Source organism: Molossus molossus, unplaced genomic scaffold, assembly GCF_014108415.1.
Source record: "Molossus molossus isolate mMolMol1 unplaced genomic scaffold, mMolMol1.p scaffold_m16_p_17, whole genome shotgun sequence".
NCBI lineage: Eukaryota > Metazoa > Chordata > Mammalia > Chiroptera > Molossidae > Molossus > Molossus molossus.
In genome coordinates this window covers 1,084,983-1,098,498 of record NW_023425352.1, presented here as the reverse complement: position 1 = coordinate 1,098,498, position 13,516 = coordinate 1,084,983, and the positions used below count along the sequence as shown (strand labels likewise).

Sequence of the window (13,516 nt, the reverse complement as noted above, 5' to 3'; positions counted from 1 at the left end):
ATTTTTCTCCACTGTTAGAACTGGCTAAGCTTTCAACGGCCACTTTTTACTCTGGGAGGAAGGGTAGGGACTGTCTTATGTTGGGCTACTATAAAAAGAATCCAAGATCACAAATTTCACTTTAAATGTCAATAGAACCATTTGTTTCATGTCAGCATTATGAAAATTAAACATTTTTGTTATAGCTTGCACTTTCAGAATGTTCTCTTCACAGTTAATACAATTGAATTTCATATTGATGTCGTTTAAAAAAATTCTTAGTGTCTATTTTGGTATACCTTACAGTATACCTTAGAGCCAATTGTACACTAGTTAATTCCATGGCTTTGGTGTGTCGTAGTAAATTTCAGGAATATATTTACTTGGGTATTTGGGGGAGGAAGTGTCTGATATAATTTTTAAATTTTATTATGGAAACTCGAAACATTCACACAATAGAATCGTATGATGAATTCTCAGATATTCATCTCCCGCCCTCACTAGTTTAATGTAATGACCAGTCTTATTTTGTCTATGTACTCACCCAAGCACTTCCCTCCTGACCCCTCAGTGATTTTGAAGGAAATCCCAGACATCGTACAATTTTATTGTGAAATATTTCTGTGTGTCTCTTAAGAGAAAATAAAATTATTTGTATTCCCCTTGAGTGCTAGCCAGCGTGGTTGTGGAGGGGATTTCAGCGGGGCTCGGAAACTTGCCTGGCATTGCGGTTTTCGTAGTTCATTTGCATCAAGAGTTGATGCTAGCCGGGTATTTTACTATTATAGTACATCTCAAAGGGTTGATTTGCCAGTAACACGTAAGAAAATGTGAATCACCGTCATGAACACATGTGGAGGCAGGTGGGGTTAGGGTTAGTCCTCGCTCAGCGCTACCCTGCAGTTCACTCTTCATTGGTCCCTGGCCCCCCAAGTGTACACACCTTTGCTCAATGCACCAGGCGGTGGACTGAGCTCCATCTGGAATCTGTGAGCCCCTGTGTCGGGCCGAGAGGAAGGACACGTGGGGTGGGAGTCCAGTGAGCTGGCTGGTCCCTGGTTGTGCAGGGACAGCTCCCCTTCTCTCACTTGGGTCACCCCGCCTCCTCTGTGACCTTGACTATTTCTCTCTCTCTCTTCTTGGTTCCTCTTGATTTATGTCTTTTTCTTTGCTTGGCATCGACTCAGCTGTGCTGGTGGCATCATGGCCGGAGTGCCGGCTCCTCCTCTAGAGGAAGGTGCTTGATCATACAGGGCGTGAGACAGGGCTTGAAACATTCGAGTTCTTTTTGTTGTGTTTTGTTTGTTTTTATACAGATTTTTAAAAATGCTTATTCTAATTCAAATAGTTGGATACGTGCTGTGGGTCAGATAGAGGGCATTGGTTTTATATAGACTTGAGGGTTACTTAAACTGCTTTATTGAGAAACCGTGTGTTAATGTTTCCTTTTCTGTTCTCTCTTGCTCCCTTCGCCGGGTGGACCTGACCGTCCAACACGACCGCAGTTCACAGGGTTCCTCTGCACCTCGCCCCTGGAGGTAAGTGCTGGGGCCTCGGTGCCCGTGCCGCACCCGGCTGTCGCTCCTGCTGTGGGCACTGACTGATCATTCGCAAATGATCTTTTCCTTTTTACTGAAGAAAGTTTGTAGATGTCCCCATTTTTTCCTCATTGACACCCCACCTCCCATCTTCCCAGCCTAGTGTTCATGTTGATTGGTTATGCATGCATACATGTAAGTTCTTTGGTTTGTCTCTTCTCTCCCCTCTGAGGTTTGTCAGTCTGCACCCTATTTCCATGTTTCCGGATCTATTTTGCTCGACAATTTATTTTGTTCATTCTGTTCCACAAATAAGTGAGATCATGTGATACTTATCTTTCTCTGATTGGCGTATTTCACTTAGCAGAGTACTTTCCAGGTCCCTTCATGTCGTCTCGAAGGGTAAAATCTCTCTTTCTTACAGCTGCATAGTACTCCATTGTGTACATGTACCACAGCTCTTTTATCCACTCATCTACTGATGGGCACTTGGGCTGTTTCCAGGTCTTAGCTATAATAAATAGTGCTGCTGTGAACATGGGGGTACATATATTCTTTCTGATTGGTGTTTCAGGCTCCTTAGGGTATATTCCTAGAAGTGGGATCACTGGGTCAAAGGGCAGTTCCATTTTTAATTTTTTGAGGAAACACCATAGTGTTTTCCATAGTGGCTGCACCAGTCTGCATTCCCACCAGCAGTGCACTAGAGTCCCCTTTTCTCCACACCCTCACCAGCACTTGTTGTTTGGTGATTTGTTGATGGCGGCCACTCTGGCAGGTGTGAGGTGATACCTCATAGTCGTTTTAATTTGCATCTCTCTGATGATTAGTGACATTGAGCATTTCTTCACGTGTTTCCTGGCCTTTTGTATGTCCTGTTTGGAGAGGTGTTTGGGGAATGATCATTTTGTGGTGACCTACCGTTCTTCACTAACAGTCATTCACCTTCATGCAGGCCCCTGCTCCTTTCCCAGTGCACTTTCTCTTCCACATATGGAGGGAGGGTGAGCCTTCGCTCTGAGGAGCGGTGCTGGGTCTTCTCCCGTAACTATGACATCAGCCTCATTCCCCTCACTGCCCTGGTGTCGAAGAGAGTGGAGATGTCATAGGCAGAGGCTGACATCCAGGAAGTTTCTTTTTTTAGAAAATTTTTTTTGTTTTTTCCTCTATTGATTTTAGAGAGAGAGGAAGGGAGAAGAAGAGAGAGATAGAAACATCGATGAGAGAACATCAACTGGCCGCCGCCTGCGTGCCCCCCACTGGGGATCCGGCTCACAACCTGGGCATGTGTCCTGACCGGGAATCGAACTGGGGACCTCCTGGTGCAGCCTTGACGCTCAACCACTGAGCCACACCGGCCAGGAAGTGTCATTTGGTTTGAAAGAGCTTTTGAAAATCTGTGAAGTGATGAGGGACGAGCAGAGACCTCACCTTTGCTGAGCTGTCCTTGTGACATGGGCACTAGTCCGGGACTTCATCACGGTCTCTAGTCCCCATGAGCAGCTCTGCAGTGTGGACTGGACTGAGCGTCCAGTGGTGGAGTTGTGAGACGAGGAAGCCAGGCGCCATCGGGAGCCGTACTGACAAGGAGGGGCCTATAGGGGCCGCGGACTCGGGCACCAGTGGGAAGGGGAGAGCAGCGTGGGGGATGTTTGGGCTCAGAGCCAGTGTGGTGTGAGACCAGGTCTTCACCTCTTGGCCACGTGGGCAGTCAGCTCTGAGCCTCGGTTCTCGTCTTCTAAATGCCCTGATAAGTCCTGCCTCCCGAATGCAGCAGTGACCCGGGAGCAGTTTTTTAAATGTGGCTCAGATCTTAGAGGTATTTTGTGTTCTCTCAGGCCGCATGTCAGCCCCACAGGGGAGACTCTGATCCCTGCCGTGTCCATGTCGCCTGGCGGTCCCTTCCCTGCTGCCAGCTCCGGGGAGGCACGCCGTCCTGCCAGGCCCTCGCTGACCTCTCCTCAGAGGCAGCTCCTATTCCGCTGTCTGACGCTGTGTCCGTGTGATCACTGAAACTGTTACTGGTGTGTGGTTTAGCTCAGCCTGGCCGTGGAACACTCCTGGTGGCTAGTCTGAGTGGTTGCCAGGGGGAGGTGACCTGACCAGAGAGACTAGTACCCCCAGACTGGGTTCCATGTTCTGAAGCCCAGGACCCAGGGGGAAGCAGAACTGTCTGTGCCGAGGAAAGAGTCTGGGCTTTGAAGTGAGAGAGACGTGGGAGCCCACGGACAAGCCCCTTTCAGTGAGCTGAGGGTGGAGATGGTCCACACGCACAGGTTACTGACGAGAGCGAGACCGTGCGCACAGCACAGTCCAGGGCTCTCACTGCATCTCAGTCCAGTGCAGGGTTGACAGCCGCCAGGGGATGTGCGGACAGCGGGGATGAGCGGGACGAGCGTGACGGGCGAAGGGAAGGGTGGAACATCAGATGGATCTGTAAGGAATCGTAATTTTGTTCATGGAAATACAGAGTTAAAAGGCAGTTTGGGGTCCTGGCTGGTTTGGCTCAGTGTTTAGCGCATTGGCCTGTGGACCAAAGAGTCCTGGGTTCGATTCCAGCCAAGGGCACGTACCTCAGTGGTTAGTCCCTGGCCCCAGTTGGGGTCGTGTGGGTAGCAACCAATCGACGTGCCTCTCACATCCATGTTTCTCTGTCTGCCTTCCTCCCTCCCACTCTCTCTAAAGAGAAATGTAAAAATATCCTCAGGTGAGGATTAAAAAAAAAAAAAGGCAGTTTGGGGAAAGTGTGATAACAAGGTTATTATACTTACTATAATGATCTCTTAGAATCAATTTTAAAATGTCCTACTTTCTTCTGCATAATATTTGACTGGATTTTATCAGATAGTTGATGAGATGAAATACAAGTGGTAATAAATGTTTAAAAGTTTAACTTTATAATAAAAAAACGCAGTTTAAAAAACAAGTACTATACGATATTTTTTTGCCTATCAAGATGCCGTATTTTTTTTTTTTTTAAGTCAATGCTTGGGAAGATTGATGTGTTTTTAAACTTCATTCTTTATAGAAATCAGCTTGGTCGTGCACATTAAAGATCGTGTATAAATCAGTACCTCGTAGTCACGTAGTTCCAGTCTGGATCACTGCCGGAGAAGTGACTGGAGGTGGGACAGAACTCGCATAAAGATGTTTATAACGGCAGACGTTGATAACCCAAGTGCCCAGCGGCGGGGAGGTCAGCTCAACCGCGGGCTAGCAGCACATGCCGGAACCCCAGAGCCGCCAGCGTGCGCTGCGCCTGACGCCCTGCAGGTGGTGAGGGCAGGGACAGCGTGAGGTGCTCCCACATGAGCTGGACGTGGCTGCTGAACTGTGCATGCAGATCTGGACTTAGACACTGCACCTGCAGAGCTTAGGAAGGAGGGGCCCAGAATGTCTACCCGAACTACAGAACAGTGGACTGTTCTCGCCCGGGCTCTTCCAGATGGAGCAGCTGCCCTGGCGGGGAGGGGCCTCGTGGTCCGTGTCTGACTGTGGTGTGTGTCTGGGACTCGGACTGGTGTGCCAACAGTCGATGTGATGTCCAGTCTGGGGCAAAGGGACTGGCAGGTGCTTAGCGGAAGAAAGAGCGATGGTCATGTTTACGGCTGGACTCTTGTTTCAGCAAGAGCTTAGAGGAATAACCGAGGATCAGGGTTGTGAGCAAAGGCAGGTAGGTGACTTGATTTACCCTAGGGAGTCAGTAAGGAGCTGGGTGCCCACAGCACCGGGGCAGGCCGCAGTGTGACGACGGTGCTATACAGCAGCAGAGGTGCTTTTGGACAGACCTCTCCAGCAGACAGCTGTCACGTGTGGGGTCAGTGGGAAGAGCCGGTTTCCTGCTTCCTGCTTCACGCTCAGCAGCACGTAGGAGGCGGCGAGGAAGTGGTGGTTGAGTGACGAAGGGGTGACCAGGGGGCTGAGGCTGAGAAGAGCAGGCTTTTCTCCGCATTCTGGCAGCTAAAAGCACAAGGAGTCTAATATTTATATCTTAAACCTGTTAACCGGGGAATAACCGGGGAATTCCCTTTTCACTGTATGCAACGTTTGACGTATTTATATGTCCCGCTCGGTTAACAGGTTAATATGGCTGACACTCTGCCTTCCCAGCTACATTGTAGCTACTCACCATCAGGCTCTGTTTTCCTCGTGAATTCTCTCAGGTGCAGATGGGGCTCGGCTGCACCAACCACACGCCTGGGGCCGCAGCCGACCAATGCTGTTTTCATGACATGGTGCTGCTCTGGCTAAGCATTGGCCGTGGTGTGTGGAGCCTGGATCTTCGGAGAGGGTGCAGGGGAAGGGCCGGGGCGAAGGCCCGCGATGGGTGCTGTGGTTTCCGCCCGCCCGCTCTCCCTCTCAGTGACCAGGAGTGGTGCTTGGTCTCGGCACACTGGGCTGTTTCCTACTGGACGCCTGGCCGTGGGGGGACACGTTAAAGGTAAAGGTGACCAATGTGCTTCTCTTAAAGTACTTGGGAAATAGTTGAGGGCTTTCTGTTGAGACTTTCTCGCCTGGAATTTCGCAGGGGCCACCTATGAACAGTTACTGGCTGCTCCCCCAGACCTCCAGCATCCCTGAACTCAGGACTCTGTCCCTGTGCCCTGCAGAGCCTGAGGCCAAAGCAGAGCTGAGGCAGGAATGCTGGGAGTCTCTGAGTGTTTAATTCTGCACTAAGCTTGTGTTTTAGACGGAGGAGAAGAATCGCAAACGTGGTCAATACGCAAGCACTTTTGCTAATTTTGAATACAAGAAAAATTTTGGTGGAAACTAAAGTACATGAGACTCGCAGCTGAGCATTTCACGTTGTCCACAGAGGCTGCTCTGGATGCGCCGTGTCCCTTGGTTGTGCGTCCTGAACAGTTAGCGCACGTGAATCTGATGAAAGTGTCAGGTCGGGGCCACCGCAGGTAACGCGATCCGCTGTCGCGCGCTTGGAGCCATGTGTGTGGAGCCGGCTTCCCTCCGTGGGGTGACCCTCCACATTCCTAGGAGCCAAAGACTAATAGAGCTCGTTGAGCTTTATGGGGAAAGAGCTTTTATCACCTCGTCAAGTCAGGCAGCATGTTTCCATTCTGCTCCTAATTTCGTGAGGCTCTGGCTGCCGAGGTCTGCTCCCTGCTCGGCTTACACCGGCCCCTCCCTCACAGACGTTTTTATTGACGTGTCTGAGTCTGAATTACATTTTGTGTGGCACCACCTACACATGTCTTCAATTAAATGTAGGTAAATAAAAGGGATTATATATCAGAGACTGCGAGATTCTTGAAATTCTCTTCTGAGTCAAGCTCTGCCAGCCATCCAGTAGGGGGCAGTGTCTGCGTCATCTTGGAGGCAGGCCGCCAGAGGGAGGCCTGCGAAGGAACGCTGACCGTGTGACTGCGGTTACCGAGCTTTCTCTTCAGGTGCGTCCTCCTCGTCCTTCGTTTCAGGTCTTGAACCTCCGTGGACAGCTGCTGGGCCTCACCGAGAAGTCGGTGCCTGGGGGGCGGGCGCATGCTCGCCCCTCCCGCGCCTGGTCCCAGTCCTCACGGAGTGTCTGAGGGCGACTCTGCCCCTTCCTCACGAAGACCACAGCCTGGGGAAGCAGCCTTGTCCCACCGTCCTGGGCTGTGGGGGTCGAAGGTCATGAGGGCCAGAAGCACCGCTCGCGTTCCAGAGCCAAGGCCCCAGGTCACTGGGGTTGTCGTGGGATGACTGTCCCCCTGGTTTGGGTCTGAGGGCTGCCAGGCATCTCCTTCTGCCAAGGCCACTGGTGGAGAAGCAGCGAGGGTGAGGACGTGGCCCGTGCCGGGACCGTGCCCCTGGCAGGCGGGCAGAGCTTCCTGGGCTCACAGGCTCGGCAGCTGCTGGAGCAGACGGACGGGCCGACTTCCCGTTAGTTTCTGGGATCGCATGATACTTGGGCCATTATAAGTTGAAACCGTATAATTTCATAGTGAAATTATATCAATTGGAAGTTTTTTCTGGAAATGAGCTCATGTAAAAATATCAAAATTTATTCGGAGAATAAGAGAAAGCTAGAAAACCAAAAATTAAATAGAAAAGTGCTATACATTTCCATGTCGAAGATTTTTCTGCATGAGACTGATTAGTTTAGGCGTCTTAAAGTCTGCGTCCTTAAATGGTAGAGCCTTTTTGCCAGGTCAAACTTCCTTTAGCAGGTGTGGTCATCACCGTTACCCCAGGGCCTTTCATTGTGTCCAGAATCGGCTCAGCTGTCTCGTTCCCTGGCCCCCCTACGTGTGCAGGGTGCTCGGAGAATGCCTGAGTGGCAAGTCCTGGGGCGTAGTGTCCGTGGGGTGTCAGTCTGTTTGATGTTGGCAGACACTGAATTTTAGATAGAATACCAGCGTGGTTGTCACGGTGAGACGCCCCCCCCCCCCAATAAGAAAGCTTGGAAAAGCAGGCGTCTCAAACTGACGTTTAGTAAGGGCTCACATTAAGATAGTAACCACTGATTCTCAGGCGTCTGTGGTAGCTCCATAAACACTGATTTATCTGTGAAACGGGGGTTTGGAATTCCGTTACTTTCCTTGTGAGCATTTCGCTTAGTGCCTCGCTAAAGTCTCTTGGGGCAGTGGTTCTCAACCTTCCTGACGCCATGACCCTTTAATACAGTTTCTCATGTTGTGGTGACCCCCAACCATGAAATTATTTTTGTTGCTACTTCATAACTGTAATTTTGTTTTCCGATCGCCTTAGGCAACCCCTGTGAAAGGATCGTTCGACCTCCAAGGAGGTCGTGACCACAGGTTGAAAACCGCTAAATTAGGGTTTAAAACAAGAAAATTTCAAAGTGAACAGATTAACATCTCAGTTTTTATCTATTCTGCAGTAAAAATGCAGAAATACATTCTTTTATTTTTATCATACTTATTAAAATTTATTGTAAGTTTTTCCTCAATTATTTATGCTTTGTAAAATTCAAAATTTTGTTATTACAGGGGTTTTGCTTTTAATTGGTAAATGTTAGGGTAAATGACTTGCTTCCTTTGAAGCATTTCAGTTCCTAAGAGTAATGTTATCGAGAAATACGTTTCTTGATTCATCCTTTGGCTCAGTGAATTGCCAGCATCTCCGTCCGGGATGCTGACCAGACGCGGCAACGTGCTGTGTTGGTGTTTAGCAAGGGGCCTGCAGAGGCCATGTCCAGGGAGAGGAGCCTGAGCTGGGAGCTGGGGTGCAGGTCTCATCCTCCCGAGCATTTTCCTGAGTTGGCTTCATGACCTCCAGCAAATTCGTCAATCCCCGATTTACAAAGGAGGAGGTCCCACAGACTGAGTGAACGTAGGCAACATTTTAACCTTTTATAGCTTCTTTTCAAACGAGTATTATAAACCAGGCAAATGAGATACACTTAACTTCCCCTTGCCTGTTCCTTTGCGTCGCTGGAGTGTTTGTTTTAAGCATAACCGAGGTGCTGGAAGGCAGATGGGTCAGGAGACAGGTGCACTTGATCAGAGTAAATGCACTCATTTTGGGAGCAGTTGGACTAGCCGTCAGAATTGGCCTATTAATACTGGTGGCATTTCTGCAGAGGCCCTGGTGTCGCAGTCGTGGCTCATTGATCACGGAAGCCGCCGCCCTTCCTGTACTTGAGGCGCTTTCCCTTTCGTGTAGCCAGTGGCTTCATTCTCCTCCCGCTGTCGGCCGAGTCCGTGGGATCGGGAAACTTCTGAGAAAACCTTTGCTCATTTCACACATCCAAGTCTGTATAAGCCGCAGCCATGAGAAAGATAAACTGTCAAATATTGCTAATCACATCACTGACTCATTTATGGAATAATTGAAGCTGACTGCTGTTAGTTTAAATATCACTCCTACTGAATGGATGAGCTACTGATGGAAATTCATAGACATGATCTCTCAGGATGCGCCACTCGGACCCCTCACAGACGCTCACACTGACCCAGTCCGCTCTAGTCCGCAGGCTGCCTGTCTGCCGCTCGATTCGCACGCTGCCGCGGGGACGGGGAGGTGCGGTCCCTGTGTGCAATGTGGGGATGCACTGTAAAGAAGTGAAGTTACCGTCCTGCGTCAGTTTATAACTTCATGCCTGTGTTGCTTAACTGGCTCCTGGTGTTAGGCTTCCCGCTCCGTGACGTGGCTGGGGTCAGAGTAGGTAGTTACGTGCCTTGCTTCTCCCTGGGTGACAGTGAGGGAGCCTGTAACTCTCTACAAAGCTTTGCAGAGGGGCTCTCGACTTGCACAAGCACTGAGACATGAGAGCAGGGCCTCGGTGGGACAGCCTGCTCTCACACCCACGGGGTCCGTGGAACAGGTCACTGAGGAAAGTCCAGGGGACGAGGGGAGTGGCTGCTGGACACTGGGAAGGGAGTTGCAGTTCCGAAAGTACTTCAGGCTGGTACAAGTAGGACTGGTTCATGTCCAGGCTTCAAGGATACACTGGCCATCTGCTTCCCGAGAAGGCGCTCCCTGAGCCCATACTCATGGCCTGGAGCTGGGCGCTTTGAATGAACGAATGAATACACAGGCCGTGGCTGGGAATGATGCAGTGAACTGGTCACGGGAGACCTGAGATCGTTTCGGTCAGCTAACCAGCTCTGACTTGGGCCCTGGCTCGGCCTCTGTCCCGTGCCGCTGCAGGGCTAGGTTAGAGACGGGGCCAGCAGTCCTGTGACCCTCGGGGCTCACCTGAGAAAGACGGCTTTTATAAAATTCCAAGATACACAGGAACGTGTTTCCTTTTTATCATGTAGTTGTCACGTTCTGGTCTCTGGGGCAGGTCCTCAGGCTTCAGGCCTTTCAGCCACGGTGTCCGCTCCGGCGCTGCCATCACAGCAGGCGAGTAGTGCGCCTTCCGTTTCTCCCGGCTGTGCTCCCGGTAGCTCGCCCGTTCTCTGACGCTGTGCTGTTTCTCGGGGCCGATAGCGGCGGGCACGGGCACAGCTGTCTGTGACGGTGGATGCTGACATCTGGGTTCGACCTCATTTATTGTCACCGTTGGTGGGAGCTCTTAGAAGTTTAAAGGCGTATTTGTTGCCCGAACAGCTTTTTAACTACAGCAGTGGAAGCTACAGAAATTGCTGGTACTCCAGCGCCTCAGTGAACCCTCTCATTTGTTGGCGAGTCCTTGGTCACCTGTGCAGGTGCCCCCCCCCCCGACTCTTCAGAAGGAAGTCACTGTGTGCAGCCCACACTGAGCAGTAGGGAGCTTGCTCCTGCCTTAGGTGGAGGCGTGTCTGCGTGTCTACGGACACTCCTGGGTTCACGGGAGAGCTGTCTCTCTTCCTCGTCAGTCAGTTTACTCAGGGGCATGTCAGTGTGGACTCGTGGGTGTGCCTCTCACACTTCGGGTTATAGCCCATTGCTGCTTTATTTGGATGCCCTGATTATTTCAGCTCAGGCCTTTGGGAGCTCTTTCACTTGACCTTTACCCTTCAATAGGCCTTCATCAGTGTGGTTTGTTTTTCTTCTTTTGAGTCCTTCCCTACTTTCGGGCACTACAACACACTCTGGGCTCATCTTATATATTTCCTGCCCCAGGCCTGGGATCAGCCATTTCTTCAAAGAGAAATGGTTCTTTCTGTTTTTCTGGCTCTTTCACTGCAGAGTGGAGGAAGGGAGGTCTGGGCTCCAGGTGTGCTCGCTGCTCCTGGGGTGTCATTCTCTAGGCCGTGTTGTCTCACAGAGCAGTGCCTGTGGGCACACTGCCGCCTGCGTGAGCACCTGCGACTCTCCCTGATGGAGCTTGCTCCTTCTCTAATCCGACCCATCCCCACAGGGTCACTCTGGCCTCCCCGCCTCACCTGTGGACCCCACGCAGACCGTGAGAAGCCTGGGTCCTGCCTCCTCCGCCACCGCCGTGCGCAGGCCCAGTGCCCACGTGCCCGGGAGAGCGGACGGCCTGTGCTGCTCCGCGGAGGTGCTGCTCCCAGCAGGGCCGGTGCTGCTGCTTCTTTTAATCCTCACCCGAGAACATTTCTCCATTTCTTGTTCAGATAGAGCGGGAGGGAGAGAGAGAGAAACATCGACGTGAAGGGACACATCGAGTGGCTGCCATCCGCACGACCAACCAGGGCCAGGGACAAACTGCAACCGAGATACATGCCCTTAGCGGGAACTGAACCCGGGTCTCTCTGGACCGCAGGCCAGCGCTCTAACCATGGAGCCACACCGGCCAGGGCGGGGCCGGTGCTTCTGTGAGGATCTCTGTGCCTCCCTGCTTACCCCCAGGGTCACCTGGCGCAGCCCCTGCCCCTCCCCAGCCTCCTGAGTGAGGCTGCCCCCCAGAGTCTCTGTCCACCCTTTCTGGGAGCTCTGACCTCCGGAACGCCTGACTACACACGCTCGGTCGCTGTGCTGTCAGGTTCTGGGCGGGGACAGAGGCCTGCGCCCTGCACCACTGCGGCAGTATTCTGGGGGATGCTTCCCTGAGCTGCCTCCCCCTCCTCTGGTCCCGCTCTTCTTCCTCCTGTGGTCGGTTTTCGCACACGGTTGGAGTTCACGGTGCAGTGTCTCCAGGCTGCCTTCTTGGCGTGTGCATCTAGGGCTGCAGCGCGCTTCTGAGCCCTTTGTCGGTGGACACTACCCGTTGTGTGGGTGGGCCACCGAGTGTCTGTCCCCTGTTGAAAATATCTTGGTTGCTTCCAGTTTTTGTTGATTATGAGTAAAACTGTTTTAAACATTTGCCTGCAGGCCTTTGGGCCTTTAGTGAGCTAAGTTTTCAGACCAATTGGTACTTAGGAGCTCGCTGTTTTGTGTGTTAGGACTGTGTTTAGCTTTGTGAGAAACTGTCCTCCAAAGTGAGGCTGCCATCGGACGTCCCCACCTTGGTGACAGCAAGTCCTGTCGCTCCACAGCCCGACCCGCCATTGAGGTTCACGGTCTGTGATTGCAGCCACTCTGGTCGCCGCGGGGCCCCTCGCTGCTGTGCGGGTCCAGCCCGTGGCAGACCTGGGAGCCCGTCACAGCGGCTCCTGCAAGGCATGTGCTCAGGTCTGACTGGGTTCTCTGTTCGCTCCTGCTGGATGTTAAGAGCGTGTGTTTGAGGACCAGCCTTGATCAGGTGTGTGCTGCACGAGGTTTCCTCCGGTGGTGGTGTGATGCTTTGCTCTTAGCAGTGCGTCTCACAGGGTAGTTTCTGATGGCAGTAAAGTCCATCTTCTCTGTCATTTCTTCTCTGGGTTATGCGCTTGGTGTTGTTTCTAGAAGCTCATCACCAAACCCAAGGTCACACACATTTTCTCCTGTGCTGTCATCTGGAAGCTGTGGTTCTGCATTTTACATTTAGGTCTGTGATCTGGTTTGAGTTTTTTTTCAAGATGTAAGGTCTTTCTGAAACACCAATCAGATAGAGTATATGCACCCCTATGTTCATAGCAGCACTATTTGCAGTTGTTAAGATCTGGAAACAGCCCAAGTGCCCATCAGTAGATGAGAGGATACAAAAGCTGTGGTACGTGTACACAATGGAGTACTACGCAGCTGTAAGAAAGAGAGATCTCTTATCCTTTGAGACGACATGGAGGGACCTGGAGAGTATCATCCTAAGCGAAATAAGTCAGTCAGAGAAAGGCAGATACCACATTATCTCACTTATTTGTGGAATATAATGAACAAAACAAACTGATGAACAAAATCGACCCAGAGACATAGAAGTCGGGTTCAGACTGACAAACCTCAGAGGCAGGGGAGCGTGAGGGAAGAGATAAGCAAAGAACTTATAGGCATGTCTGCATAACCATGGCCATAGACAGTGATGCCGTTGGGGGTGGGGGAGAGGAGGGTGTCAAATGGGGGAAAAGGAGAAACATCTGTAACAAAAAATTAATTAAAAGAAAAAAAGATGTAAAGTCTTTGTCTAGTTTTTGCCATTTTGCTCTTAATGTCCGGTCGTCACAGCTCCATTTGTTGCAGAGCCTGTCCTTTCGCTGTGGACGGTCTTTGGTCCTTTGTCAGAGGTCAGCTGATGGCTCATGCGGCTCTCTGCAGGCGTCTGTTCTTTCCACTGTCTGTCTGCTCCTCCCCAGTGC

General features: G+C 51.3%; 1 protein-coding gene across 12 annotated transcripts in view; it reads left to right on the top strand.

The window, feature by feature from the left end:
- Window positions 1-13,516, top strand: part of ATE1 (arginyltransferase 1) — a 99,576-nt gene that overhangs the window by 26,531 nt on the left and 59,529 nt on the right. For 10 of the 12 annotated variants that reach the window (XM_036264881.1, XM_036264888.1, XM_036264884.1 and 7 more), the window contains one exon: window positions 1,485-1,517. The exons of 1 other annotated variant lie outside the window; for it this stretch is intronic. In XM_036264881.1, the coding sequence (XP_036120774.1) occupies window positions 1,485-1,517 (33 nt within the window). Of the gene's footprint in view, window positions 1-1,484; window positions 1,518-4,545; window positions 4,643-13,516 lie in introns of all 12 variants that reach the window. One more of the 12 variants, XM_036264893.1, reaches the window with a different exon arrangement.